The 26,218-nt window shown below is 43.2% G+C and overlaps 1 protein-coding gene across 2 annotated transcripts in view; it reads left to right on the plus strand.

The window, feature by feature from the left end:
- The window catches only part of LOC146866034 (annexin A1-like), a 256,849-nt gene that overhangs the window by 20,920 nt on the left and 209,711 nt on the right, over positions 1 to 26,218 (plus strand). For both annotated transcript variants that reach the window (XM_085633053.1, XM_085633055.1), the window contains exon 3: positions 16,814 to 16,898. In XM_085633053.1, coding sequence (XP_085489179.1) covers positions 16,814 to 16,898 — 85 coding nt within the window. The remainder of the gene's footprint in view (positions 1 to 16,813; positions 16,899 to 26,218) is intronic.

Below are 26,218 nucleotides of genomic sequence, written 5' to 3' on the forward strand. Positions count from 1 at the left end.
GGTTCTTGCACCTCATAATCATATTCTGTGAGAGTGGCCAACCGTGCCTGGTGCCCCTGCCCACCCAAAAGGTCAGAAAGTTTTGTCTACCTGTGTGCACCCAGGCAAGTACATTAACACATAGGAGACCTATCTATTTCAGTATATTGGGTACCAGGCCCATTGTGAGTAGCACTCCCATTAGATAGGGCCAGCCCAGCATATCAAAGGCTTTTTGTATGTCTAAGCAAAGTGCTACAGGCAGAGGAATTGCTTGAGGGTATTCCTCCGTGAAGTGAAAGAGACGCCTCAGGTTTAGAAATGTGTTCCTCCCTGGGATTAAATCATTTGGTCTTGGTGTAACAGCGTGGTAAGGTAAGTCAGCAGCCAATTTGTATTCATCTTCCCAAAGATCTTACAGTCTTTATTGGAAAGAGATAGGGGCCTGTAGGAGCACACCTTCAGCGGGTCACAATCTGGTTTGGGGAGGACCACGATCAACACCTCCCATAATGATGTGGGTAAAGCACCCCTATCTTTGGCAAGTGGGAACATTGGTGCAACTTCAGGTGAGGAATGCCTTATGGATTGAGTAAAACTTCAAAGAGAGCACATCTGTCGCCGGGGTTTTATTGCATGCCACTTGGTCCATCACAAGGTGGAATATGTCCATTATCAGTGGTTCATCAAGAGAGTGGTGCTGCATGGGGTCTAGATGTGGAATCGACAAACCTTCCAGGTAGTCTTGCAATTGGCGCTCCTCATGTCTCACCCCTTCCTGATACAGGGTGCTGGAGTAATTAAAAAAGACTGTGTTAATGTCTGCTTGTGCACTGAGAATGTTCCTGGTCTGGGTTGTAATAGTATTCATTTGGGGACTGTCAGCCTCCAAGAGCAGCAGCCAAGCCATTATGTGCCCTGCTCTGTCTCCCTCTGCAACTTGTTTTGTTATGTATTCTTTATAATCCAGTTTCCTGAGCCTATCCACTAAGGACTATTGATCTGTTCTAGGAGCAGGGAGCTCGCCCACATGCACTATACTTTGTCACTCGCCTCGTGTATTGCATACACTCTTACAACAAGTTTGCATCGCAGTGTGAGCTTCACGCATATTCAGTCTTGATGCATAATCCCTGCATGACCATTTTAGCGGCATCCCACTTCATCCTTCTGTTGGACACTGTTCCATCATTTTCCTAAAATAATTGGGTGATGTATGTGCCTACAGTCCCATAAAATGCATCATTATATAGGGCCCATATGTGTAACAGCCAAGTAGGTATGGTTGTTTCCGTCTGCCCCAATTTATCATCATCTTGAGGGGGCTGTGGACGGAGAGTGTATGGCCAAGGTATTCGGTGGCTGTGAAGAATGAAACCATGTCAGAGTTACAAAGAAGAATGTCAATTCTGGTGTTCAATTGGTGGAAGAATGAGTATTTCCTCATGAGGTGATGCATGGAGCACCACATGTCCTTCTGGCAGTTGTGCCCTACCCAATCTATGAAGATGCATGCTATGTAGCAGAGAGATGAATCTATCCAACTAGTGTTGTGCACATAGTTAAGGTATCTACCCCATATCCCTGGAGCTTTTAGAATATGTATCATCGCGGGGGCTACCGTGTCTAGGAATTGAGATTGATCAACATTGGGGGCATACAGCTTCACTAGTGGGTTGGATGCACCATTGAGCCTCCCCTCAGCCTACATATAGCGCCCTTTGGATTCTGCTATTTTGCCTGCCATTACAAAGGCATTGATGGCACCACCCATTGAAGCACCCCCATTGCATATGCCAACTTGGAGCTGTGAACAATCTGGCCTCTCCAATGGCGATTGAGCTTGAGGACTTCCATGGCCGTCATGTGGGTTTCTTGTAAGTATGCTTATTGAATCTGTCTGCATCGCAGATAAGAGTACACTATGTGGCGGGTCTAGGTGTGGTCATACCCCCTGCATTCCTGGTCACAATGTCATATGTAGGTTGATAATCTGTCGATTGTTCTGACATGATTGTGATTGGTAGGTTGTCTTCCCCACACCTTTCCAATCAGTGAGGACCGAAGTCTACAGGGAGTGCCAGACCCCCTTTTGATCGACATCGTATTGTAGTTGGGTCATTCAAAAAAATAAGGCAATGACATAAATCCCAAATCCCATCCCCAGGTCAGGACAGCAACAAGCTCTGGCCTTAATATAAATTGTACAATGTAACAAGAGCAAAGATTTCCTTCAGACTCAAGGGATTGGAATATCCATGTGTGGTAAGGAGATGTGACCATGCCTTACAAATAATACAGCTGCAATTGGACCCCCCCTCCCATGCAAACACATAGCCCTGGTATACAGATTAGAAAAAGGATATAGTACCTCAGTTCAGATCACTTGGTCCTCTGTCATGGGAGTAAGAGCAGGGTTGACCCAGGTTGTGGTGGCATATCTTCCAGAGAAAAGGCAACACACTCTCCAGGGAAACAGTTGTGCAGTCAAGTGAACCCATGGGCTGACAACATTGAAACTCCAGTTCAGCTATCACCTGTGCATTCTCCTTCACCTCTTCTTCTTCTGTATGCCTGCCATTGGATTTCTATGCTGCCACTGTCTGGGCCTCTGGAATGCCGGTCATTAAGCTATAGAGAATTACGTGTTGGTGTGGTGACCCCATTCAATTTCAGCCACTCCCAGAAAAGCGTGTGTCCGGAGTCTATGATGGTTAATTTTGCTGGGATCGTGAGTCAATATTGTCGACCTAGTTGGTAAAGTTTCTGTTTAAACGGCATGAACAATCCCTGCTGGCTTTGCACATTTGCTTTGGAGTCTGGGCAGGTGTTCACTGGACTGTTACCCACTTGCCAGGGGCCTTTCATGCAGACAACTTGTAAAATATGATTGCAATCTCGATAATTAAAGAGATGTACCACCACTGGCCTGGGTAAAGTCCCTGGGTGGGAGCCCTGCCGTGGACTGTATTGGCCCGTTCAACCGAGATGAAGGTACATATTTTTCCTCCAAGCACAGTATTGAGCATCCAATCTTCAAAAAACAAATCCATATTGGGGGCCTCCGCTCCCTTCGGGAGCCCAACCACAAAAATGTTGTTGCAGAGTGATTGACCTTCTACATCATCTGCTCTGGTGCATAACAAAGTCACTTCAGCTTGAAGGGCCTTAGTTGGAACTGCATACTACAATCGATGGCTGCATTCCTGCCTAGGCAGATTCATTAGATTCCACTCTGTCCCTCAGTCGGCTCTGAACAGGCCCATTTTGATCATCAGGGTATCCAATGTAGATTCCAATGCAGTCTTGACATGTTTGATGGCCTGTAAGAGTTCATTAAATCTCTGGCAATGCAGTATTGCCCCAGCAGTGCACACATACTTACTGTGGGTATGAATTGTCGGATAGTTGCAAGGACAGGCAGTAGCAAGGCAAACCTCAGCACTGTGGGGGGCTGAAACTTCCCACAGCAGCTCAGTAGGTGGTCATCCTATACCCCAGTGGTAAATACCCTTCACGACTGCTACTGTCCCACTGCAGTTGTTCATGATAAGTTAGAGAAGGAGGCTGTCATAGATGTGGCACCACAAGACCCGTGCAATGAGGGGGTGTGTCGAGGGAGTTCATGAGTGCCCACAATCATGGTTCACCCTAGGATGCAGTCACGCCTTGTGGTCCTCTGCTGCACCATGGCAGCTCCACTGTCACTCAGCTCTGGCCCAGCAGTGAGGTTAGGGAGGGGTAGTCATGTGAGGTAGAGGCAGCAGCTTGCCTTAGGCCTCAGACCTGCCCCTTATTCCATTGTCAGAGCTCTGCAGCCCCACAGCCCCAGCTATCATATGGGGCCCCCCACTCAATCGGAGAGTGGGCCACTATGCAAGAGGATGGTGTCAGACAGGTGGATGGCACGGAGCTCTTCCCATTGCGTCTGCCCCGTTTGCCATATTGGCCACACCTCCCAAGAGGAAAACCCTCTTGAAGTAAAACATTGCAAGCAATATAAAGGTGAATTCCCAGCAGCAGTAGGAGTTACGTTATCGTTGGAAAAATCAGCAGTGGGCAAATAGAGACCCAATCGTCTTGGTTTTGATCAGAGTAACATTGAATATATCAATGTGTGTTCTCTGTTTGTCCATTTTACTGAGGTTGTTAACCATAGAAAACTGCTTGTTCAATTCCTAAGGCCTTGCACAAAGCCTCCTAAAATCCAAAAAGATTTAGGGCCTGATTTAGATCCTATCAGACGGGTTACTCCGTCACAACGGTGACGGATATCCAATCTGCCAGAATATAAATCCCATAGGATATAATAGGATTTATATTTCGCTAGGATGGGATATCAGTCGCTGTTGTGACGGAGTAACCCATCCACCAAAGATCTAAATCAGGCCCATAGTTCCTCTGGAGTGAGGGAGCCCAGGAAGATGAAAAGTATCTGTCAAGAAATATTGAGCCATTACTCTGCTCTTGGTATATTGGCTGATGGTGACAAACGAGCAATCTTAGAAAAGATATCCACAGTAACCATTGTTTTCAACATACGTCAGCTGGTGGGAGATCCGTTTTAAAGTGTGCATTCCAAGGTTCAGGAGCTCAGTGGGATAACCAAGGAACTAACCTCCAAAAAGATCATAGTGCTGACCCCAAGGTATGTTTAATGCCTTTATAACCCCAAAAATGATGAAGTATTAGACATCATCCTTACATACAGTTGTAGTTATTTAGTTGGAACCCGGCCTATTGAATAAAATACAAGTTACTGCATTGAACTAAGAGTCTTAAGATGGAAATCCAATTTTTTTGGATCCTTCTGTCTGTGCACAATTTTATTCTTGTTCGAACAGAACTGGACTATAGCAGCCACTAAATAAAAATGAACTACAGGTCGATCATAATTAAAAGATGTCTCAGGATAGCAACAGAACAAAAAAACCCACAAGAATATACTTTGTTGTTACACCATACTGAGCAAAAAAAATATCCATCTAGCTTGATAACTGTTCTTGCATTTAAGACTGTACATGCCGCATACATCCAATTACCAGTTCAAATTTCAAATGGTTCTCTATTACCCATCAAGAGATGTCTCCTTTCGGAGGGGAGGTGTGGATTGGGGCATTCAGCTGGGGGACAACTTACACAAAGTTTCTTGGTATGCTGATGACCTGCTATTGTACCTGAGGGACTTATATGACATTCCCACTACTATTGCGGACACCCTTCGCGTCTTTGCAGATATCTCCGGTCTCCGGCTGAAATGGGCTAAGTCAGGGCTGTACCCCTTCCGAGATGGAATCTCCAATCCTATTGTTTGTATGAATGGCTCCTCACTCCGATGGCACCCTTCCACATTTCGTTACATTGGCATCTTTATCTACCGAGAGCCTACTGATATCCTGGAGGATAACCTGATTAGAGCAATAGCAGCCGTCATGGCACAGATCCAGTTTTGGAAGACTCTCCCACTGAATGTGATGGGCAGAGTGGCACTCTTCAAAATGGTGGTGTTGCCGAAATTACTATATTATTTTGCCAACCTCCTGGTTTATGTCCCATCTGCTATCTTTCGTGATTTAGAGTGACTGGAACAAGGGTCGGCCCCGGGTGGCGCTCTGGAAACTTTACACTCCTACCGACGGAGGTGGCCTGGAGGTCCCCAACCTGGAGCTGTATTACCTGGCAGCGCAGCTGCAGTGGGTGACAAAGTGGCTTGTGGGTCTTAACCTAGATGACATGGCTCTCACACAACCACCATGGTCCCGATCCCAGATATACCAATAATTTCATCCTATCGCTCGGCCCTCGCACTCAGCACAGGCGTGCCTGGCCCTGGCACATCGTTGTTAAAAAAGAAGTTTATACCTCACTAGGAATGTAATCCCTTATGCCCCATCATTACCACTTCTAGGAATGCCCAGAGGAAAGGCGAACGTCACTGGTGGGGCGTTGGTGTCCTGGCATGAGGCGGACCTACACACACTAGGTGACTTTTATAACAAGGGTGCCCTGACATCTATTGGAAACTTAGCTGAAGATTATAATTTACCTGCAGGTCAATTCTTACTATATACTACCATCTTGTGGTCACTCAATGCAGCATGGGGCGACATTAGCACTGAACCGGAGACGCACCTACTAATGCAATATTTAAATGTAATGGGTCCCACATCATACACTGGCTGGCGGAAGCATTGCTTACACATACTGTGCCAACACTGACGTCACTCCGTGCTATATGGGAAGCAGACAGAGGAACCCCATGGACGGACTGTGCATGGACATTGATATTAACCACTCCTACGAGTATACCACGCAACTCCAGGTTAAGGTTCAGCCAGACATATATTATACATAGGGCATATCTTTCTCCAGATAAAATTAATACATATTTTCATATGACTACATCGGCATGTCCCCACTGTCTGCAGGCAAACGTGGACTTTCTACATATGCTGTGGTCTTGCACTTCTTTGCACACATACTGGCGGGAGGTTCACGCAGCGCTTATGACATGCACTGAAAGGACACTACCACAGACATTGGGACTGTAGCCGAGACCAAAGAAATACAGAGTCACATCTAGGTTTATTGACCTGGGCCTTATTGTCACTAAAAGACTAATCACTAAACATTGCAAGCATGTTGACCCTCCCGTACTGACTGGCTGTAGGAACTCTTTTCTAGTATGGGCACAGGCGGAAAGTACGTCATTACATAGAGAGGAAATAGCAGGATTACGTAAATACCCTATTGCCCAGGCGTGGGATGCTATACTGACGGATCTATCATGCGTGGGTGAGGGGGGGAGGTGCAGTCCTTCTCGGGAGGATGGGAGAAATAACAGGGATTAGGAAGAAGGGGTGGGCATGCCTGTACTCTCCATGAGCCAAGGTAACGATGACACTATTATTAATTCTCCCAATCACCAAGAAGACTCATCCAATGCAGTATGGCTCTGTAGATGACATATTCCCTCTATATACACTAACCCGGGCATGACAGTGTGACGATGATGATTTTATTGTTTGTTTTTTCTGTTTAGTTGTAGATTTTTTTATAAAAATAACAAATTGTATCTGATTTTGCCACAAACTGACACTGAACCGTATAGTCATGTACAGACATGGATGTGTAAAGCTGAGATAGGATGAACAATTTTCTTAGATTTGCATGGATATTTAAAAGTGGTCCTTTGGATTGTTGGTATATTAAAAAGGGCATTTATGGTCAGCCACTAGCCACATGGACTGAAGATATGTCACAGTCTGACACTGCACCGGACAAGACCGCTGGCCCTCTCCTGTATTTTTGCTGATTGTTTATCCAATGTCTTATCCATATCTGATTGATCATGTATCTCCCCTTTCCCCTCCCCTCCCCCTTCCCACTCTCTCATATATGTCCATTGTAACCCATATGTTTGACAAAATGAAAATAAAGATATTTAAATTAAAACAAAGAGATGTCTCCTTTCGAGGAAGTTCTCTTCTTAGAACTTAACAGTTCCATTCAGAATGTGACAAGCATTGGATAAGTAGAACACAGTATGTTCCAATCCATATCTGTCTTGTCTTTCTAGCAAACCTGCCCCAACAACTCATTCAGAGGCATCTGCATCCCCATTAAACTTTTTAAAAGTGTCTGTGTGATATGTCATAGGTGCTTGAGTAAACATACATTCAAGCAGCCACAGTCCGTGCAGGTAACAGCGGTGGGGCAGTGGGGCCATGTAAGGGGGGATTTCGAGGGATGATGCAAAGGGAAAATTAAATAAATAATTAATGTTCCCTTTGCATCGTCCCTTGAAATCCCCCCTTACGTGGCCGCACCAATGTAACCTGCATGGACCGCGGCTGCATTCAAGTGCCTTGCATCTTCAGCTCAATCATCTCATGAAAAAAATCCTTTTTTTATTTCTTCCTTTTTCAAAAGGTGAGTGATGTCAGCAGTTTTATTTGGAACATTTGAAATAAATTGGTGAGAAAAGTTTGCCAATTTATAAAAGGTTTGATTCTCTATGACATTAGAAGGTGAATGTCAAAACCTTCCTTGGATCAATTGGCAGACAGAGACATTCAATTTGATTTCATGGTATCCCATCTTACCTTCTCAAATTCATTCTACCAGGGGTTTGTGGTATAAATGAAGTTGCTGAAATTCTGATAGCAGGAGACTCACATATTCTCCCAAAAAGAATTAAAGATAATTCCACAATACCATCCAAGCAGAACAACACAAACTGATTTAAAGAAACTGTTAGTTGATAGTAAACTAGCGGCAGAACAGATTACTGTTACCGATCTTGGTCTCATCAAAAATTGGATTGTTCAAGCAGTAGATACTTTCCTCCCTTTATCTAACAAGCATGTAAAAAGACAACTGCCACCCACACCCTGGTTCCCTAAAGAGTTGAAAAGTAAGACATTTAAATGTGAATTCCATGAAAGATGCTGGAGGAAACATTATCTTAAAGGAGATAAAGTGGCATATAAGAATGCCCTCATTGAATACCACATTCTCTGTAACTCGTGCTGAGTTCTTTACACATAAAATCTCTCAGTCCCAAAATTGCTCCAAAGCACTTTTTAAGGTAGTAAAAGAACTTTCCGGCGCAGAAACTCAGACTACACCCCCTGCTCTTACTGGCGCCGAGTGTGAAGAACGTGCCCTCTACTTTAATGATAAAGTTGAACAAATACATTCTGTATTGCTCAGTAAACACTCTCATACTAGTTTACCAGAGACCAAGACCGACATCACTGTCACCCTGGAGTTTGCCGAACCAGGGTCACATGTTAAAAGCCTCTCTTCCTTTAAATTGGAAACTTGGACTCTCCTGGAGCCTAGTTCCTTTGGACACCTCTTGGCAAACATGAAATCGGGGTCCCCACGTGATTTACTTCCCTTTCATGTGATTAAATAGTTGGACGCGCCCTTACTCTCCATATTTATGGATCTCCTTATTGCCTCCTTGTCTGAGGGTGTTGTTCTTCAGGAATAGAAACATGCTATGGTCCTCCCTCTTTTTAAGAAGGCCATCCAACACCTGTCCAATTTCACTGCTCCTGGCCTTCTCCAAAATTCTTGAAAAGCATATAAACGGTCAGCTGACCGCATTTGTGGAATCCCAGAACACTCGCCACCCCTCTCAATCAGGTTTTAGAGTGGGTTTCTCTACCAAATCTACTCTTCTTGGAGTGACTGAAATGATAAGACACAGGTTAGATGAGGGTGAAACCGTGGCCCTTATATTATTGGACCTCAGCGCTGCTTACGACACAGTGTCTCATTCTGTCTTGTTGAGAGCCTTGCAGGCGGTAGGCCTAGCTGGATTATCCTTGTAGTGGATCGCATCTTTTTTAGCTGACTGAAACTTTCAGGTTTTTTTCTGCATCAGATAATACCAACTCCTATTCGTCCCCTTATGGTGTTACTCAAGGGTCGGTGCTGAGCCCTCTGCTGTGTATGTCTGTCCGTTGGCGGATGTCCTCTACTGTTCAATGTGTATGTCCGTCCATTGGCGGATGATGTAGAAGAGGCTGGTCTCTCCCTCTTTTCCTATGCTGACGACACTCAAATCATTTTTTCCCTTTCCTTGGCTAAGGGATCCAACCCCTCTGACCTACAGTCAGGTCTGAGTAAAGTTGCGTCTTGGATGCAAAACAATCTACTCAAACTGAACTGTGGAAAGACTGAAGTTATGATTTTGGGAAAGGAACACAATCTGTAGGGGCCTCAGCACTGACCTCCCGAATTGGGTATGCTGTCTTTGCCGGTACACCATGTTCGTAATCTGGGTTTCATCATTGATGAACATCTTTCTATGAAACAACAAGTCACTAGGTTATCCGCCATTTGTTTTACCATTTTACAAGGGCTGAATTTGTTTTTATATATGATCTCCCTTTCTGCTAAAAAAAATAGTAGTCCATGCCCTAGTCACTTCTAGGATGGACTACAGCAATGTTCTTTACCTGGGCCCCAATAAAGCTATCATCCAAAGACTTCAAGTGCTGCAGAATGCGGCTGCTAGACTATTATATCAGGTGTCTAAATCTTCATCAGTCACCAGCCTCCTCCGCAGCCTTCATTGGCTGAAGGTGGAGAACTATATAAAATTTAAGGCCCTCTGCTACATGTTTAAAATCAAAACTGGAGTGGCCCCCAAATATTTACTAAAGTTAGCTCAGCGTTACCATCCCCCACGTCTTCTTCGCTCTGCCCATCAGATGAGGTTCTCTGTCCCAAAATTCGAACTCTCCCGCATGCGTGGCCGGTCATTTTCTTAGTTGGGACCTACCTTGTGGAACTCTTTACCATTCTCACTTTGTGATGAAACCGTTTATGGTTTATTCCGCAAACGTTTGGATACTTGGCTCTCCAACTCTTAGTTAGTTTGCTAGTTTTCTCAGCTCCCCTCTTCAGTTGGCGCCGGGAAACCCCTTGGGGTAGCTGTGCGCCTTACAAATTCAATTTAAATTCAAATTCAAAGCTTCAGAGACTATAGAATCTATGAAGTACTAAAAATAGCTGCAATATTACACAACCAAAACGAGAGTACATGTTATTCAAAATGTCCTAATGGGGTGCGACAAGCCGCCATCCGCTTGTGGCTCTACTTTATAACCAGAAAATGGAATTTGCCTTGCAAACTGAGCTGATTGAAGAGTTGTGCACTTTGAGGAGCCTCCAATGTATCCATTATAAGAAGCAAGGGAAATTGATCCTTACTTGTAATCTTATTTAAACCCCTTAAATCAAAACAAGGATGAAGATCCAGAAATTTCTTGGAGTACAAAAAGCATAGAAATTGAAGAAATTGTGTTGTTAGTGCAGAGGGGTGGAAGCCCCACCCTTACATTAAACACAATCTTTGTCAACGTGTACCACAAAAGTCACATAATTAACCTGTGCTTAATCCTCTGGTAGCTTGGTACAAAAACAGCCAGGCTTAACATAGAGGCAATGTGCAACATATTTATGCAACTCACAAACAGTAATAAGGTGAAAACACAACACCAATTAAATCCCCAAAACACTGTAGAATAATAGAGAACATTTTATTAAATAAAATGACATAAAAACAACAAAAATCCAATCAGTAGAACCAAAAAGACATACCACCAAGAAGCACAAAGTGCTGATTGCAGTTATCTGGTCATGCTGGACTGGGAGAAATTTACAAATTCGGGCCGACTCCAATGGAGCATGGGTCGGATATAGGGCACAGGTTAGTCCTGCTGAAGAGTTACCTTCTCAATTCGGGTGAGAAGGGTGCTATTCACTTTGGAAGAGGCTTTCGGGTTGAGGAGCAGGGTAAGCATCTCAGATGGTAGTTGCTGTAATGAGAAGAACCGGTCATCGGTGGAGCGTCACATTGGTTGGTCATCAAAGGCGATCACTGCCGGCGTGAACTGCAGGTCTCAAGTTGCCAGTTGATGCAGATGGCCATTCTCACTGCCTAGAGCTGTTCCCACTGGAGCTTTGTCTTTGCGGTTATCGCAATAGGTCTTTTATCGGCACAAAGAGGTCACTTTGTGATGAAAGGAGACCAAACCAGTGGATTGCCACTTAATTGTTTTAAATATCATTCTCACTGACGCCAGCTAAGGGTCCAGGATTCACTCCAGCAAAGCCCAACCAGAGGGCTCTGGCAAGTCCAGGCAGGTTCAGTTGGCTCTGGTAAGCTGGGCAGTTGCAGGGAGGGCGATGGAAACTTTTTGTTTCTCTGTAGCTCACACAGAAGGCCAGTTAACTGACCCTTAGAGCCACTTTGAGTAGACTGGAAACAAGGCATGCAAGTCCAACCTTCCTTCTTCCAGCAAGGCAGTCCTTTCAGCAGTAGGGCAGTCCTTCTGAATCTTCCAGAGTTCCAGGAGTGTTCGGATGAGAGGTTCTGAAGGTCCCATTTTTATATCTCGTGCCAGCCTGTTTGTGGGGGAATTCCATGGCCTACTCCCAGATCTGGTTCTGGTCAGGTCTTCCCCATCCACTGGTCCTGGCTTTAAACTATCTAGGATGGCAAGGGCGAGGTTCCTTAGTGTGTGCTGCGGGCAGGGCCCTTTGAATTGTAATCAGGCTATGGTACAGCTCCCCCCCAGCCATCCTGTCAGGAAGACCCTCTTCCCTCACAACTAGGCTTCTTTTTTCTTAGTGTCTGTAAGCAATACACAACCCACAACAGCAGAGCCATTACCAGTCATATGAGACAGGACACTGGCAGCAAGGCACCGTTGATTTTGGCAAAAAAATGCCAACTTTCTAAAAGCGGCATTTTCAAAATTGTAACTTAAAATCCTACGTTACCAGTAAAGACAATGTTAACTTGCAATGCATTATGCATTTAAGTGTAAACATTTTGTGCATCTGCTCCTAATTCGACCTGAGCATGTATTAATTGCCCTGTATGCCTACAATCTGAATCGAATCTACAATACTTTTTCTTCTTCTGCCCTGGCTATGTACGGCCAAGTTTCAAATGGATTCTTCCAGTTTGTAGACAGCTGGGGGTCAGGCAGTGTTTGGTGGCCCTGAGGATTATGCGTGCAGAGACCAAATAACCTATTGTCTGTGCCATTGCCAAATATCTTCATTGAAGCTGGAGAATCAGAGCCAATGCGATGAGGTAACTCGAGAAAACTTTCTACTGATCTCAACACTCCTAATTCAATATTACTGCTTAAAGCTACGACACAGGTTAATTGCCCCAATGTTTTGAAGTCTGAGCCACCGCTGTCTTTAATATGATTGTGTTGTGTATAGCGAGGGAGGTCTATCAAGTGACCTTGTGTTGCCTTTGAGTGCCCAACCTCATAGCTGGCATGCTGGTCTTTACAAGTTCCTATATTGCTGCTATGTTTTATTCATGTCTAATTTTATCTTTTTATGTTTTAGGTACTTACCAGATTTTATATTTCATTGCATGTAACGCAATGTACTTATTGACATGATCGTGTTTTTATTTACCTACTTATTTTTATTATGTGTATGCTTTATTATTGTCTGTATAGTATACTAGTGTTAGTCTATGGTAGAGACTGGCCTTACAACAGTGAACAACAATTTCAGGAGTTTTTTACAATCATGACATGTAAACATTTCCTATGTCTCGCTTTTTAAACACCATGCACCCTGCCCTGAGGGATGACTAACAGTAGTACAAAGAAAGGTTCAGGCCTGGAAAAGGGTTTATTTTGGCAGTTTAAAACTGCAGAACAGTCTGCAGTGCTGGGCCTGAGACATGTTTTGCAAAGCTACTTTTGGTAGGTGGCCAAATGAGTGCTGCTGCCAACTACTAGCATTTACTTTTTGGGACCTGGGTACATACAGTTCCATTTTCTAAGCATTAAGAAGTAAATTAAGTGTGCCAATTAGGTGTAGGCTAAGTTTATCAAGTTTTAATAGAGAACATATTTTAGCAGGGGTAAAATCCTAATGCCAAAAACAAACTGGTTCACCAAATTAAGGGGGTGAACGTTTGGGGTAATATCATGTCAAGGATGTCAGTTAAAGGTGCGGCCAGTGCAGGTAACAGCCAAGTTAGCTAATGTTTCCACCTGATCACACACCACCCTTCCAGGTGTCTCCAATAACAGGACCAACAGCACTGTAAAGCTGGCTACATGCTGAGCAGAGTGTCCAGAAACAGGACATCGGAGTACTCAATGTGCACATTGTTTTCCTTAGGCCACAGATGGCCTGCTGTGTGCCCCAGGCACAGTTGTTATGGTATGCTTTACTCCTAGTGGTGTACACACACCACCAGGAGTGCTGGGTTGTGGCCTTCTTGCCTCAAAATGTTTAGTGATGTTTTCTGAATGTGTTTTGTTATTCTTTATCAGTCCTATGGCACTGGCACTTCTCTGTTTTCAGAACCGGCTAGGATCTAGTATCTGTACCTGCTTTCATGACAACCTCTTGTTAGTCTCATGGTCTGAGGTCTTCAGTCAGGTGCAGCCTACAGTCCTCAAGGTAGACCACTCTCTCTGTCTACACTCCCTAAGCTTCCAAGTCATTCTTCCACTTGCATGTTGCCTGTGTGTGCAGCAGGATCTTTGAGTACTCCTGCTAGGGGAACCACAGATAGGACCAATCCACAGGAATCTCAGAGGACCCATTCTTCAGAGCCCTTAGCAAGTTCTCGTTCACTTGGCCTCAAGAGTCAAGTGAGGAACTAGTCCCACTAGTTCTGGTATTTAGCAGCTTTGACATTCGACTTCACTTGTGGCAGATTCCTGGAAAAATGGAATTTCAAACAGGGGGTCAACTTTCTGAAAGAAGGGAGAGGTGTGGCACAGCGGCCAGGGTGCCTGACTCTGGAGCATGGGGCTCACGGTTTGATCGCCGTCGGCAGCTCAACCCAGCACCATGTGACTCTGGGCAATAGCTCGCTTAATCCTCCCGATGGCCCCCAGTGCCTTGAGACCCTAAGGGTGATTTGTTTGCGCTTTACAAATACAGGGTTATTATTAAGATGGAAAATGTAAAGACCTTTTCTTTGTTAGCCCACCATGATTATGTCCTGGATATAAAGGGTCGAAATGCCAGTGGTAGTGTCACTCTAAGTTTAGTTGACAAATAAACACGGGCATCACCTCCACCGGATGGGTGTTTCCAATGTGTAACCAGCAGTGAAGCTCTGCCATCTCAATGCACCCTTAATGTGTAGGTGGATCCCAATGAGGGCAGATGGGATGTGCATCTTTTTCGAACGCTGCTCCCCCTCTAACTGAGGCAATGAAGAAAAGAAGCAACATATGACAGGCTGATGCAGTGGTCCAGAGAAGGGTGCAACACAGCCCTCACAAGAAGGAAACATTCCTGCTTTCACTGATCAAGTTGTGAAGAGGAAGACTTGTTGTGTTAAGCAATGTTATAACCTTGGTGAAATGAGGATGGCTGAGAGAACACCATCCACTCCGGATCCCCTACTGACCCCTGCCCCCACCACGTCTTCAACAAGGCCGACTCCATCATCGCACCCCAACTCTGGGACATCATCAACATCTCCTTCACCACCGCCACCTTCCCGGAGAGCTGGAAGCATGCCGAGCTAAGCGCCCTCCTGAAGAAACCGACAGCGGACCCCACCGACCTCAAGAACTTCCGCCCCATCTCGCTCCTCCCTTTTCCTGCCAAAGTCATCGAGAAGACCGTCAACAAATAGCTCGCCGCCTTCCTCGAGATGAACGGATCCCTCGACCCCTCACAGTCCGGTTTCCGAGCCAACCACAGCACCGAGACCGCCCTCATCGCAGCCACCGACGACATCAGATCCCTGCTCGACAACGGGGAAACAGCTGCCCTCATCCTCCTGGACCTCTCTGCAGCATTCGACACAGTTTGCCACCGCACACTAATACAGCGCCTCAGCAACACCGGAATCCAAGAGAAGGAACTGGAGTGGATCATCTCGTTCCTCGCCGGAAGAACCCAGAGAGTCCGCCTCCCCCGTTCCGTTCCGCAGCCACCGAAGTTATCTGCGGCGTACCTCAAGGATCCTCGCTCAGCCCCACCCTCTTCAACGTCTACATGAGCCCCCTCGCGGCCATCGCACGCCAACACAACCTTAACATCATTTGCTACGCCGACGACACCCAGCTGATCCTCTCCCACACCAATGACCCCGCCACCGCCAGAGCCAGCCTACACGAAGGAATGAAAGACGTCGCCGAGTGGATGAAGAACAGCCGCCTGAAACTAAACTCAGACAAGACGGAAGTCCTCATCCTGGGATCATCCCCCTCTGCCTGGGACGACTCCTGGTGGCCCCCTGCCCTGGGCACCACCCCCAAGCCAACGGACCACGCACGAAACCTGGGCTTCATCCTGGACTCCTCCCTCTCGATGACCAAACAAGTCAACGCCGTCTCGTCATCCTGTTTCAACACCCTGCGCATGCTCCGAAAGATCTTTCGATGGATCCCCACCGAAACCAGGAAGACGGTCACCCAGGCACTCGTCACCAGCCGACTGGACTACGGGAACACCCTCTACGCGGGAACCACAGCCAAACTACAGAAAAGACTCCAGCACATACAGAACGCCTCCGCACGACTCGTCCTGGACATCCCCCGCCACAACCACATCTCTGCCCACCTGAGAGACCTGCACTGGCTCCCCGTCAGCAAGAGGATCACGTTCAGACTCCTCACCCACGCACACAAGGCTCTCCACGACCTGGGCCCCAAGTACCTCAACAACCGCCTCACTTTCTACACGCCCACCCGCCAGCTGCGATCGACCAGCCTCGCCCTCGCCACCGTACCACGCATTCGCAACGAAGATCCTTCTCCTACCTGGCGGCCAAGACATGGAACTCCCTCCCCATCCACCTACGGCTGACCCAGGACCATCTCTCCTTCAGGAAGCAACTCAAGACCTGTCTTTTCGAGCAGTAACGGACCCCTCCCCCCTAGCGCCTTGAGACCCTAGCCGGTGAGTAGCGCGCTATATAAATTGTTGATTGATTGATTGATTGATTGAGAGAAAAGTAGAAGAAACATGCCACAGGACATCAAACTCAGGGTAGTTAAGCTCAGGAAAGGATCAGAAAGGAATAGACTGCAAATCAGCCGACAGATTAGTAAGAAACAGACGAGTATAAAACACTGCAGCCTTATGATGACTTTTAGTACGTGAGTGCAGAAATTAATTCTATACTTAGTTCTAGTTTGGTATATGGGAAATTCCGCTGCCAGTAATGTGCTTAATATTGAAATGTTATTTATTTCAGTGTCACATAGGTAGACTGTATCATTTAAAGAATACTGTTTCAACTCAATTTAAGGATTTTAAGGAAATTATTTATTCCTCGAAATTGTATTGTTGATAGGCTGCTGCTGGACCAGCTAAAGGAGCCCCGGGTTTTAATGCTGCTGCTGATGCTGCAAATCTGGATAAAGCCATCAAAACTAAAGGTATGCTTGAAATAAAGTGAAAGAACGAAAAATCGTATTTAATACTTACGTGTCCTGTTCATGTTGTGCCTCTTAGCTGAACTCAATATGAGATTGACAATACACGTACTCTGTTTTCGAGTCAGGGGTCTAATTCTGAGGCCGTTTTAAATAAAAAAAATCCCCTCGAAGGCTACAGGCATTTTTACCTGTTTTGTACATCTTGGACAATTTGGTATTACGAAAAGGGCCTCAAGGATTTCTCCAGCCTCTTTATTATTACTCTACATGGGGATGAAATGTTAACACGTGTAATGCACCGTAGTATTCCCTCATTTGTATGGGGTTACATGGGTTGTGAAAGAACCTTAGCCCGTGCGCATGTGTCTATAAAAGGTTCAAGGGCAAAAAAGACCCCCCAGTGCAAATTCAATCTGGAGGAACCAAATGGTGAACCATTTCAAAACAGGACAGGTAGGGGCTGTAGTGTTAGCTCCTGGGCGGGAGTATTCTGGTCTCTCACGTCCTATGTGGAACGGTGCAGTGATTGGCTGCACTCATCCTGCTCACAAGTGTCAATAGGCCACCTGCACATAAACACGGAGCTCCTTGTTTCACTGCTGTGAATTGTCAGTGAGACATGGCCAACTTTCGTAGGTAGTTTATGTGCCAAAGACACATTTTTAAGAACTGAGCTAAATCTTAAGCTATCTGTTAGTAAGCCCTGTTGTCTCCACTTCATCACATTTGCTTCCAGTGAGATTTGGGTCAGCCCCTCAGACGTGTTGGATCGCTTTGTTGACTTTCTCCCTTTGCTGCTCCTGATTCAGTGGCTTTCCTCTCTGTTCTTGTGTTTGTTCCAGCAAGGAGCGTTTTGGTGTCACTATGTTCTAATTGAATGAATTTTACCCTTCTATTGCATACTTAAGGGAACTCTTTTTAGGTGTGGCTTGACAGCTTACTGTGTCACAGATTCCATATCTCCACATCAATATACTATATGTTATAAACAATATACACAAATGGGCTTTATATCCACCTCTTCACTGAAAGTAAGACTCAGCCCAGCATTTTTTAGCTTTTTATTTTGTGAAGTTCCCATCACAATTTTGATTGGTTATGGCATTAGTCTCCATTGGTGGCGGAGATAAGACAGTAGCCTCTAACATTTTCTTTCTGCTCCCACTGAGTGGTCCTATGAAAATCAGGCCCCCTGGAGGCTCCCCTGCTGCTCCATCCAGAGAACTGGACCCTGAAAGAAGCTTCAACATTAACATAGATATACTTTTTTACAGCGCGCCAACACCGAGGCTGCTTCATCTCTTACACCCACCACTTATGGTACAATCCTGCACTGGTCATTGTCCAAACCCTTATCCCTTGTAGATCTCGTTTGCATACTGCACTCCCCCCAAAGCCCTTTCTTATGAAGATGATCTCTAATCCTGTTATTTCATCCAAGCTCTCTCACCCCTAGTTGCCATTGTCACTCAATGCTTCTTCTCAGAATCTCTGAAAACAGACCAGATTCTCTCACTCCTAAAAGCTACACTAGACCCTGATGACCTTGCAAACTCCTGGCCCATCACTCACCTACCATCCAAGATCATTGAAAAATCAGTCTATGTTCAAATCCAAGATCACATTAAATGTTCACCATCTATTACATGACTATCAGTGTTTACCTATGCTTTGCCATGCAGAGATTTCCTCCCTGACTGCAGAGTCTTCCTATGTTAATGTATGGAATTACATTTTTTTTTCATTTAACACAAAAATAAATATGAAAAATATTTTTATGTTAAATATTAATGTTCATTCATTGTATGTATCTACTTTAAATGCAGAGCAAAACAAACCATTGCTACAATACTATTAAATTCATTTTTAATTAAAACTTTAATTAAAGGAAACAAATTAAATTAAATCAGAACAATTTTTCTGAAACTTACATCAAAAAATAAATTCCCACCTAAAGCAATAAATACTTTTTTAATGTCCAGTAATAATTATTGAAAGTTATGCATAAGATTAATTAAAATTAATTCATATTTTAATAACACTAATTATTGCATCTTTTAATTCATAATAATGTGTTAAACATCTTATAATTAAATAATAAATTTGTACTGTTGATATATTTTTACCATAAATGTATATTTATTTATATTTTTAACTATTTTAAATAAGTTAATTATATTTAACTTTATTTCCTATGGGGTTTTATTTTAAATCCCTGCTCTCAATATTTTCTCACGGGGGGGGTTGTAGTACCATGTGTTTTTCATGTGGAGTGCTGGACACATTACATTTTTTTAGTATTAACTTAAACTTGGAGTTGGTGAATAGCAAAAAGTAGTAAACGGGGTCAAAATTGTAAGTTACCGTTGCGAATCAGGCCCTAAGACACCATGACGCCCTAGACGTGAGCAGAGCAGCATGATGCATTAAGCATGTAATCAACCTGCAGCATTAATTCTGTTTAGTTATAAACAGCACAGGTGTGTCATTTATTTCTAGCAATTGAAATAGCCCCGGTTACTTACTTGACCCATAGCAATTCCACTTATTAACATCAATGACTCTGATTTTCCGACTTTAATCTGCATTGCCATATTATGAGTGTTTAATTACCAGATCTCAGCAGCGCCAGAAGAGTCTGATTAGCAACAGCACACCTCTGGTTTTGTGAATCACCATTCACAGAGCCTTGATTTCTGATTACTAGCAGCACACAGAGCATGGCACTTCACACATGAACAAGATGCTAGATGGGAAGCAGAAGTGGCTGATCGTGGAGAAGGGTTGGGCTATGTTGATCGAACTCCAAGTCTTGTGGGTCATCTCATTGGCCCCCAACTGATATCAGGTTTGGGAGGAAAGCTGCCTGAGGGATGCTGTAAGTATTAAGTCTTCTGCTGTGTTCACGGTTAGGTGGCTCCTGTGACAATGATCTCTGTTCAGCTGTGTTTCACCCTCTTAAGTATATAGGTGACCTGGTCTGAAAGGAGGGCCTCAATTAATTTTATAATGTGATAGGAGAGGTCAATTATCCTCTGCAGAACAGTTTTGATCCCAATGCTGACCCTTCAAAACAGAAAATTCAATAGGCAAGAATGTTTTAAATGACTAACATTTACAACATAAATATTTATGCTTTGTATCTTCTGCAACCTGTCTCTTTCTGCACTGTTTAAGTCTGCGGTCTATTTTTTATGCTGAGTAGCATCACTAGTTTGAGAAATTCATAAAAGAAGTACTGCAAGCTTCGGGAACAAACTATATGCCACAGGCATGGGAGTTTACAGCAAAGAGAGGTTGCACAAAAACGTGATACAATTTCTGTGTGCATTTGCATGCGCCTATGTTTGCATTCCTTAGACCATTAAAGCCAGACTTACTGGCTTCCCCAATGCTTGTTTTATTTAGCTTAAAGAACTTAATGGAAGTGTATGTGTTTCCTTGCTTTCTCCCTCTTTTGTCCCTCTTCTATGCACTCTCCAGTCCTGACCTCCTGCTTCCTCCTATCTCAAGTCCCATTTGTGTATTTGTTTTTATTTTTTTCAATTGTGTATAAGGGCTGGCAGCTGCCCAATTTGCCAGTCCACTTGCTCCCAATAAAACCAGTATATATATATATATATATATATATATATATATATATATATATATATATATAGTGGTTTGCCCATTCAGGGCACAATTGAATCAAAATGCCACCAATTGAGTGGTATTTTAGCAGTAATAAGATATACCTTCTATTATGGCTAAATGGTGGTGTTTACCCCTGTCAACATCGCTATGTTTAACATCGATTGATTAGATAGAATGATCCCATAACCATATGGAAAAAAAAACTTTTTTATATTTATGGTCAAATCTTCAACCTTCTATCTATGAAATGTGCATATATATGTATATATTTCTCTTTTGTATAAACCACATGTATATAGTTGTATATATCGATATACAACTTGAGAGTACTGATGATTCTTTGTGAACTTATATGAATTCTGGAACAGGCTCTAAGACGGCTGCCATGTATTTTGCATCAGGCAGAAACTATACGAGGCCGTCTTTGATTATTACTATTTTCTTTTTTCTAATCACGTAATTCACGTCATACACTTTAAAAAGGTGTCAAGCACTTGGGGAAACTGACATTGAGAAAGGCAGATTGCCCAAACGCGTCTGTCAGTGCGGGGGGGTCTGTGCCTGAATAAATAACTTTTCCTTAAGACCTGCGAGTGCTCTCCTATTTATGTTACTGGAATTGCTGTACATGTGGAACAATATATATATATATATATATATATATCTATATATATATCTATCTATCTATATATATCTATCTATCTATAAATATATATATATTACCTACTGGCGGTCGCCAGTAGGTAGTTATAGTTAGGACCACGTTTCCATAGGAAATCCGCAACATTCTATTTTGAATAACTTTGGCGCCGGTCGACGAATCCTCGCGAATTTCTCAAAATAGGTGGGACGCTACGCTCCGCTCCTATCCTGAAAGTCTCGGGGGGATTCGTCAAGCGGGGGCTGAGATAAAAGGGGGGTCCCAAAACGCGTTTTTCCCATGCATTTTTCCATAGGACCTTTAGACAGGGCTACAGCCCGAACGGCTGAACAGAATTACTAGAAATTTGGCAGAGAGGTAGTCCTCAGGTCAAGGAAGTGCCTTTTGTAGGTTTGGTGTAAATCTGTTCAGTAGATTCTGAGAAAATAGCCTTTAAATCAATATATATATCTGAGCCAGCTTACGGTACGCTTACGGTACGCTTACCGTACGCGTACGGTGGCGTGCGCGAGCGCGATTCTGATTGGCTCTTAGATCTTAGTAAACATTCGAATCGGCCGAAACCAGGAAGCGGCGGCCGCCATTTCGTGTGTTTCACTCAGAAAAAAAAGAGTGATAACAAGAAAAGGGGGCAAGGAGGAGAGTTACAGACCCCCTTACATTTGTGAGGGGGTCAAAGAAGGACAGAAAAGTACAAAGAAAACATTTATTGATTTTAAAAAAAATCACGGGGTACGCGTACGGTAAGCGTACGGTAACAAAAAAAATAAATAAAAGAAATGAAATGCAGATTTAAGAGTTTAGATATTAGGGGGCTCTAAACAGAGCCGTTGTGTTTATGAAGTTATTTTTTAGTGGTACCTACAAGTAAGTACCAATGCAGAGTCTAAGGTTCAAGAGGAAGACTCTGTTCCCTTCATCATTGAAGTGCACACCATCTCCTCTATAAATGTCTTGCATGTCATAACGCAAGTTGTTGTGGTAAATGGAACCCATACCATAGTCACGGAGGAAAGCAGAAACAGATTTGTTGACGTGCTTTCTTGCTTTGTCAATCTGCGGACAGAAATGATTGGACCAGTTCCATTTTTGCCTTTGGCATATGTTGGAAAACACAAAGGCAGTTTTAGGGAAAAGTGAAAACAGTTGTGCAAAGGTGTCCTTCATAAGCATTTCCAGACCTACCCCAGTCAAAGTGCCTAGGTCATTGCCACCACAGTGCACTATTATGAGGTCAGGGTGTTGGATTTGCATGAAGGATTTCACCAATGGCATCAATTGGTGCCACTTTAACCCTCTCTGACCAATCCATTTAATGTCTACATTTGGCAAAGCAAGGTCTCTCACAATACCTGTTTTCTCTGCAAACTTTTCACTCCAGAAGACATAGCTGTGTCCTACAATCCACACTGTGAACATCTTCAAAGGAGATCTGGATGCACTCAGGAGGTGTAATTCAGTAGAATGGTAAAAAGAAATGAAAGACAGTTTGGAAATGGAGGCATACATATTTTTTTATAAAAAAAAAAGAACTGATTGGCTGTTTCATACCATTCTACACTAAAAACTAGGCTGTATGTGTAAATTTATAGAAGCATGTTTTGTATTGGTACAGAAAAATGTGTTACCAAAGAACAGTACTATGGATTTGCTGTAAGGTTTGAAAAGTCAAGCACTCTTGCTCTGTGGAATTGAAACATTGTTTGGCGAACTTCTGACCTAACTCCACACAGCAGTGTTCCATGAGCTGTTGCTATGGTAGCAGGCAGAAGTCAAGTTGGGGGAAGGGTACTAGGCAGAAGTCAAGTTGGGGGAAGGGTACTTTTGGAAAAGGGTTGGTTTTCAACCAATAGAAATGTGTGATTACATTTGAAAAAAAGGGGGAAGCACTGAGATTTGAAACTTACATGTATATGTGTGGAAAAATAGAGGGAAACTTTGCCATTATCTGGTTCTGCTGAGAGGAGAGAGGTGTAGAGAACAGAGATCCTGGCTCTGATAATCTGCTGTTTGAGTGCCACATTTCTTTCACAACTAACTAATTTTAAAGGTGAGTTTAGAGTTTGAGAGGAGATGTATATGGTAAATTAAGAAATGAATAATAGAAATGTAATTCTTTTTGTTGAAGTTGTGTTTATTATTTTCTGTTTTGGGAGAAATTTAAATGTGAGGAACATGTAAAATAATATGGACTATGTTTTCACGATAAATTAAGGTGTATTGGTATAAAAAAAGAATAGTTTAAGGGTTTGAGGTTGGACTCAGTAATGCAAATACATTCAGCATCACTAAGGCTGGTTGCCCTTGCTGGAATGTAGGCAGTCACCCAGGTTACACATGTTGGGAAATATAGGCAGAGATTTATTGTGTACAACTCTGGTAATTTTATATTTGCATTAGTAGGAAAAAGGGGGAGCGATTTTTTGGTGCAGAAGCAGACTCTTAGCACACACCCAGCTGCTTTCCATGTATAATCATGCACAGTATTTACAAGCGAGTGGGGTTTGAGGTTTCAGTCTGTAATGCAAATACATTCAGCATCACTAAGGCTGGTTGCCCTTGCTGGTATGTAGGCAGTCACCCAGGATACACATGGTGGTGGTCTGAAAAAGCAGTCTGGACATGGGCTTTTTAAAAAATCTGAAAAGTGGATTCATAATGTGTCAGTCTGTAAAAGTGATTATCACTTGCCAAAAAAAAAGAGCAGTAAGTGTGCTTTCAAATTGGCAAAGAAATTTCGTTTTGTGACTAATGTGAAAACATGACTCTGTGTGCAAATAGGAATTACAGGCAGAGATTTATTGCGTTTTGCTCTGGTGATTTCACAGTTGCATTAGTAGGAAAAAGGGGGAGCGATTTTTTGGTGCAGAAGCAGACTCTTAGCACACACCCAGCTGCTTTCCATGTAGAATCATGCACAGTATTTACAAGCGAGTGGGGTTTGAGGTTTCAGTCTGTAATGCAAATACATTCAGCATCACTAAGGCTGGTTGCCCTTGCTGGAGTGTAGGCAGTCACCCAGGATACACATGGTGGTGGTCTGAAAAAGCAGTCTGGACATGGGCTTTTTAAAAAATCTGAAAAGTGGATTCATAATGTGTCAGTCTGTAAAAGTGATTATCACTTGCCAAAAAAAAAGAGCAGTAAGTGTGCTTTCAAATTGGCAAAGAAATTTCATTTTGTGACTAATGTGAAAACATGACTCTGTGTGCAAATAGGAATTACAGGCAGAGATTTATTGCGTTTTGCTCTGGTGATTTCACAGTTGCATTAGTAGGAAAAAGGGGGAGCCATTTTTTGGTGCAGAAGCAGACTCTTAGCACACACCCAGCTGCTTTCCATGTAGAATCATGCACAGTATTTACAAGCGAGTGGGGTTTGAGGTTTCAGTCTGTAATGCAAATACATTCAGCATCACTAAGGCTGGTTGCCCTTGCTGGTATGTAGGCAGTCACCCAGGATACACATGGTGGTGGTCTGAAAAAGCAGTCTGGACATGGGCTTTTTAAAAAATCTGAAAAGTGGATTCATAATGTGTCAGTCTGTAAAAGTGATTATCACTTGCCAAAAAAAAAGAGCAGTAAGTGTGCTTTCAAATTGGCAAAGAAATTTCGTTTTGTGACTAATGTGAAAACATGACTCTGTGTGCAAATAGGAATTACAGGCAGAGATTTATTGCGTTTTGCTCTGGTGATTTCACAGTTGCATTAGTAGGAAAAAGGGGGAGCGATTTTTTGGTGCAGAAGCAGACTCTTAGCACACACCCAGCTGCTTATCCTGTAGAATCATGCATAGTATTCACAACCGAGTGGGGTTTGAGGTTGCAGTCAGTAATGCAAATACATTCAGCATCACTAAGGCTGGTTGCCCTTGCTGGAGTGTAGGCAGTCACCCAGGTTACACATGGTGCTGGTCTGAAAAAGCAGTTTGGACATGTGCTTTTTTGAGAATCTGAAAAGTGGATTAGAAATGTGTCAGATTGTAAAAGTACTTATCACTTGCCAAAAAAAAGAGTAGTAAATGATGAATGCAATTGCTTTCACAATTTATAGTGAAATGCAATATATTCTGAAAACAGCAAAAAAAAGGCAATTTTTTTTTTGAAAAATATGTAAATATGTGTACTGTATTATAAAATGTTTTATTAAATATTAATACTTTTTTCTTTTTTTTCAGATTGAGATAAAAAAAAATCGAAAACTAGAACCATTTTTAAAGCAATTAAAATTAAATTTAAATTAATAAATATTTTTTTGAGCGGGTATGGTAAGTCAAAAATTTCATGGTCCCTTTTTTCCACTTCTCTACAATCACATTTTCAATTTTTAATTGTAGTCTCTCAAGGACCTTGTAATGTGATAATTGATTTTTAGTGTTTTTAAAAAAAAAAAAAAAAAATTACGCGCACCGTACGGTAAAAAAAAAAAAAAAAAAAGTTTTAAAAAACATATATAAAAAAATAGATGAAAGATTAGTCTCTGCGACAAGTGTGCTGATCTATTTTGTTGTTCACTAGGGAAACACTGGTCTCCCTATGACAAATTAGATCATGATAAGAGGCGCATCGAATATCAACCCTCAGAAATCCAGGGTTAATTTCCAGAGGGCCAGCAAAAGGAGATGCTCCCCCCACAGATGAAGGGCTCACCTGACCTGCAGAAGAAGGACTCGGCCCTGCAGATGATGGTCCAGGCTGAGCTGCTGTGGATGTGCTTGGTTGACTTACTGAAGGGTTACCTCCAGTAAGTCGAGCATGTGTCCTTCTGTGTACATCCTTGAGGTGTCTCATCATGGTATGATTCCCAAAGGAATACTTCCTGTCAGGATTACCTCTTGAAAGTACACGCTTACACAGCTTACAAGTTACTAAGGGTGCATTTACCTTTTGCTGGCCTTCAGGAAAAGTAAAATAATCCCATACATAAGAGGTCTTTTGTTTCCTCACTCTCTGCCTCAAGGTAGTGCTGCTAGTGCTAGCCTCACTCTCAGAAGAGCTCTGCTGTTCTGCCATCGTATCACAAAGACA

This window comes from Triturus cristatus, chromosome 2_1, assembly GCF_964204655.1.
Source record: "Triturus cristatus chromosome 2_1, aTriCri1.1, whole genome shotgun sequence".
NCBI classification, from domain to species: domain Eukaryota; kingdom Metazoa; phylum Chordata; class Amphibia; order Caudata; family Salamandridae; genus Triturus; species Triturus cristatus.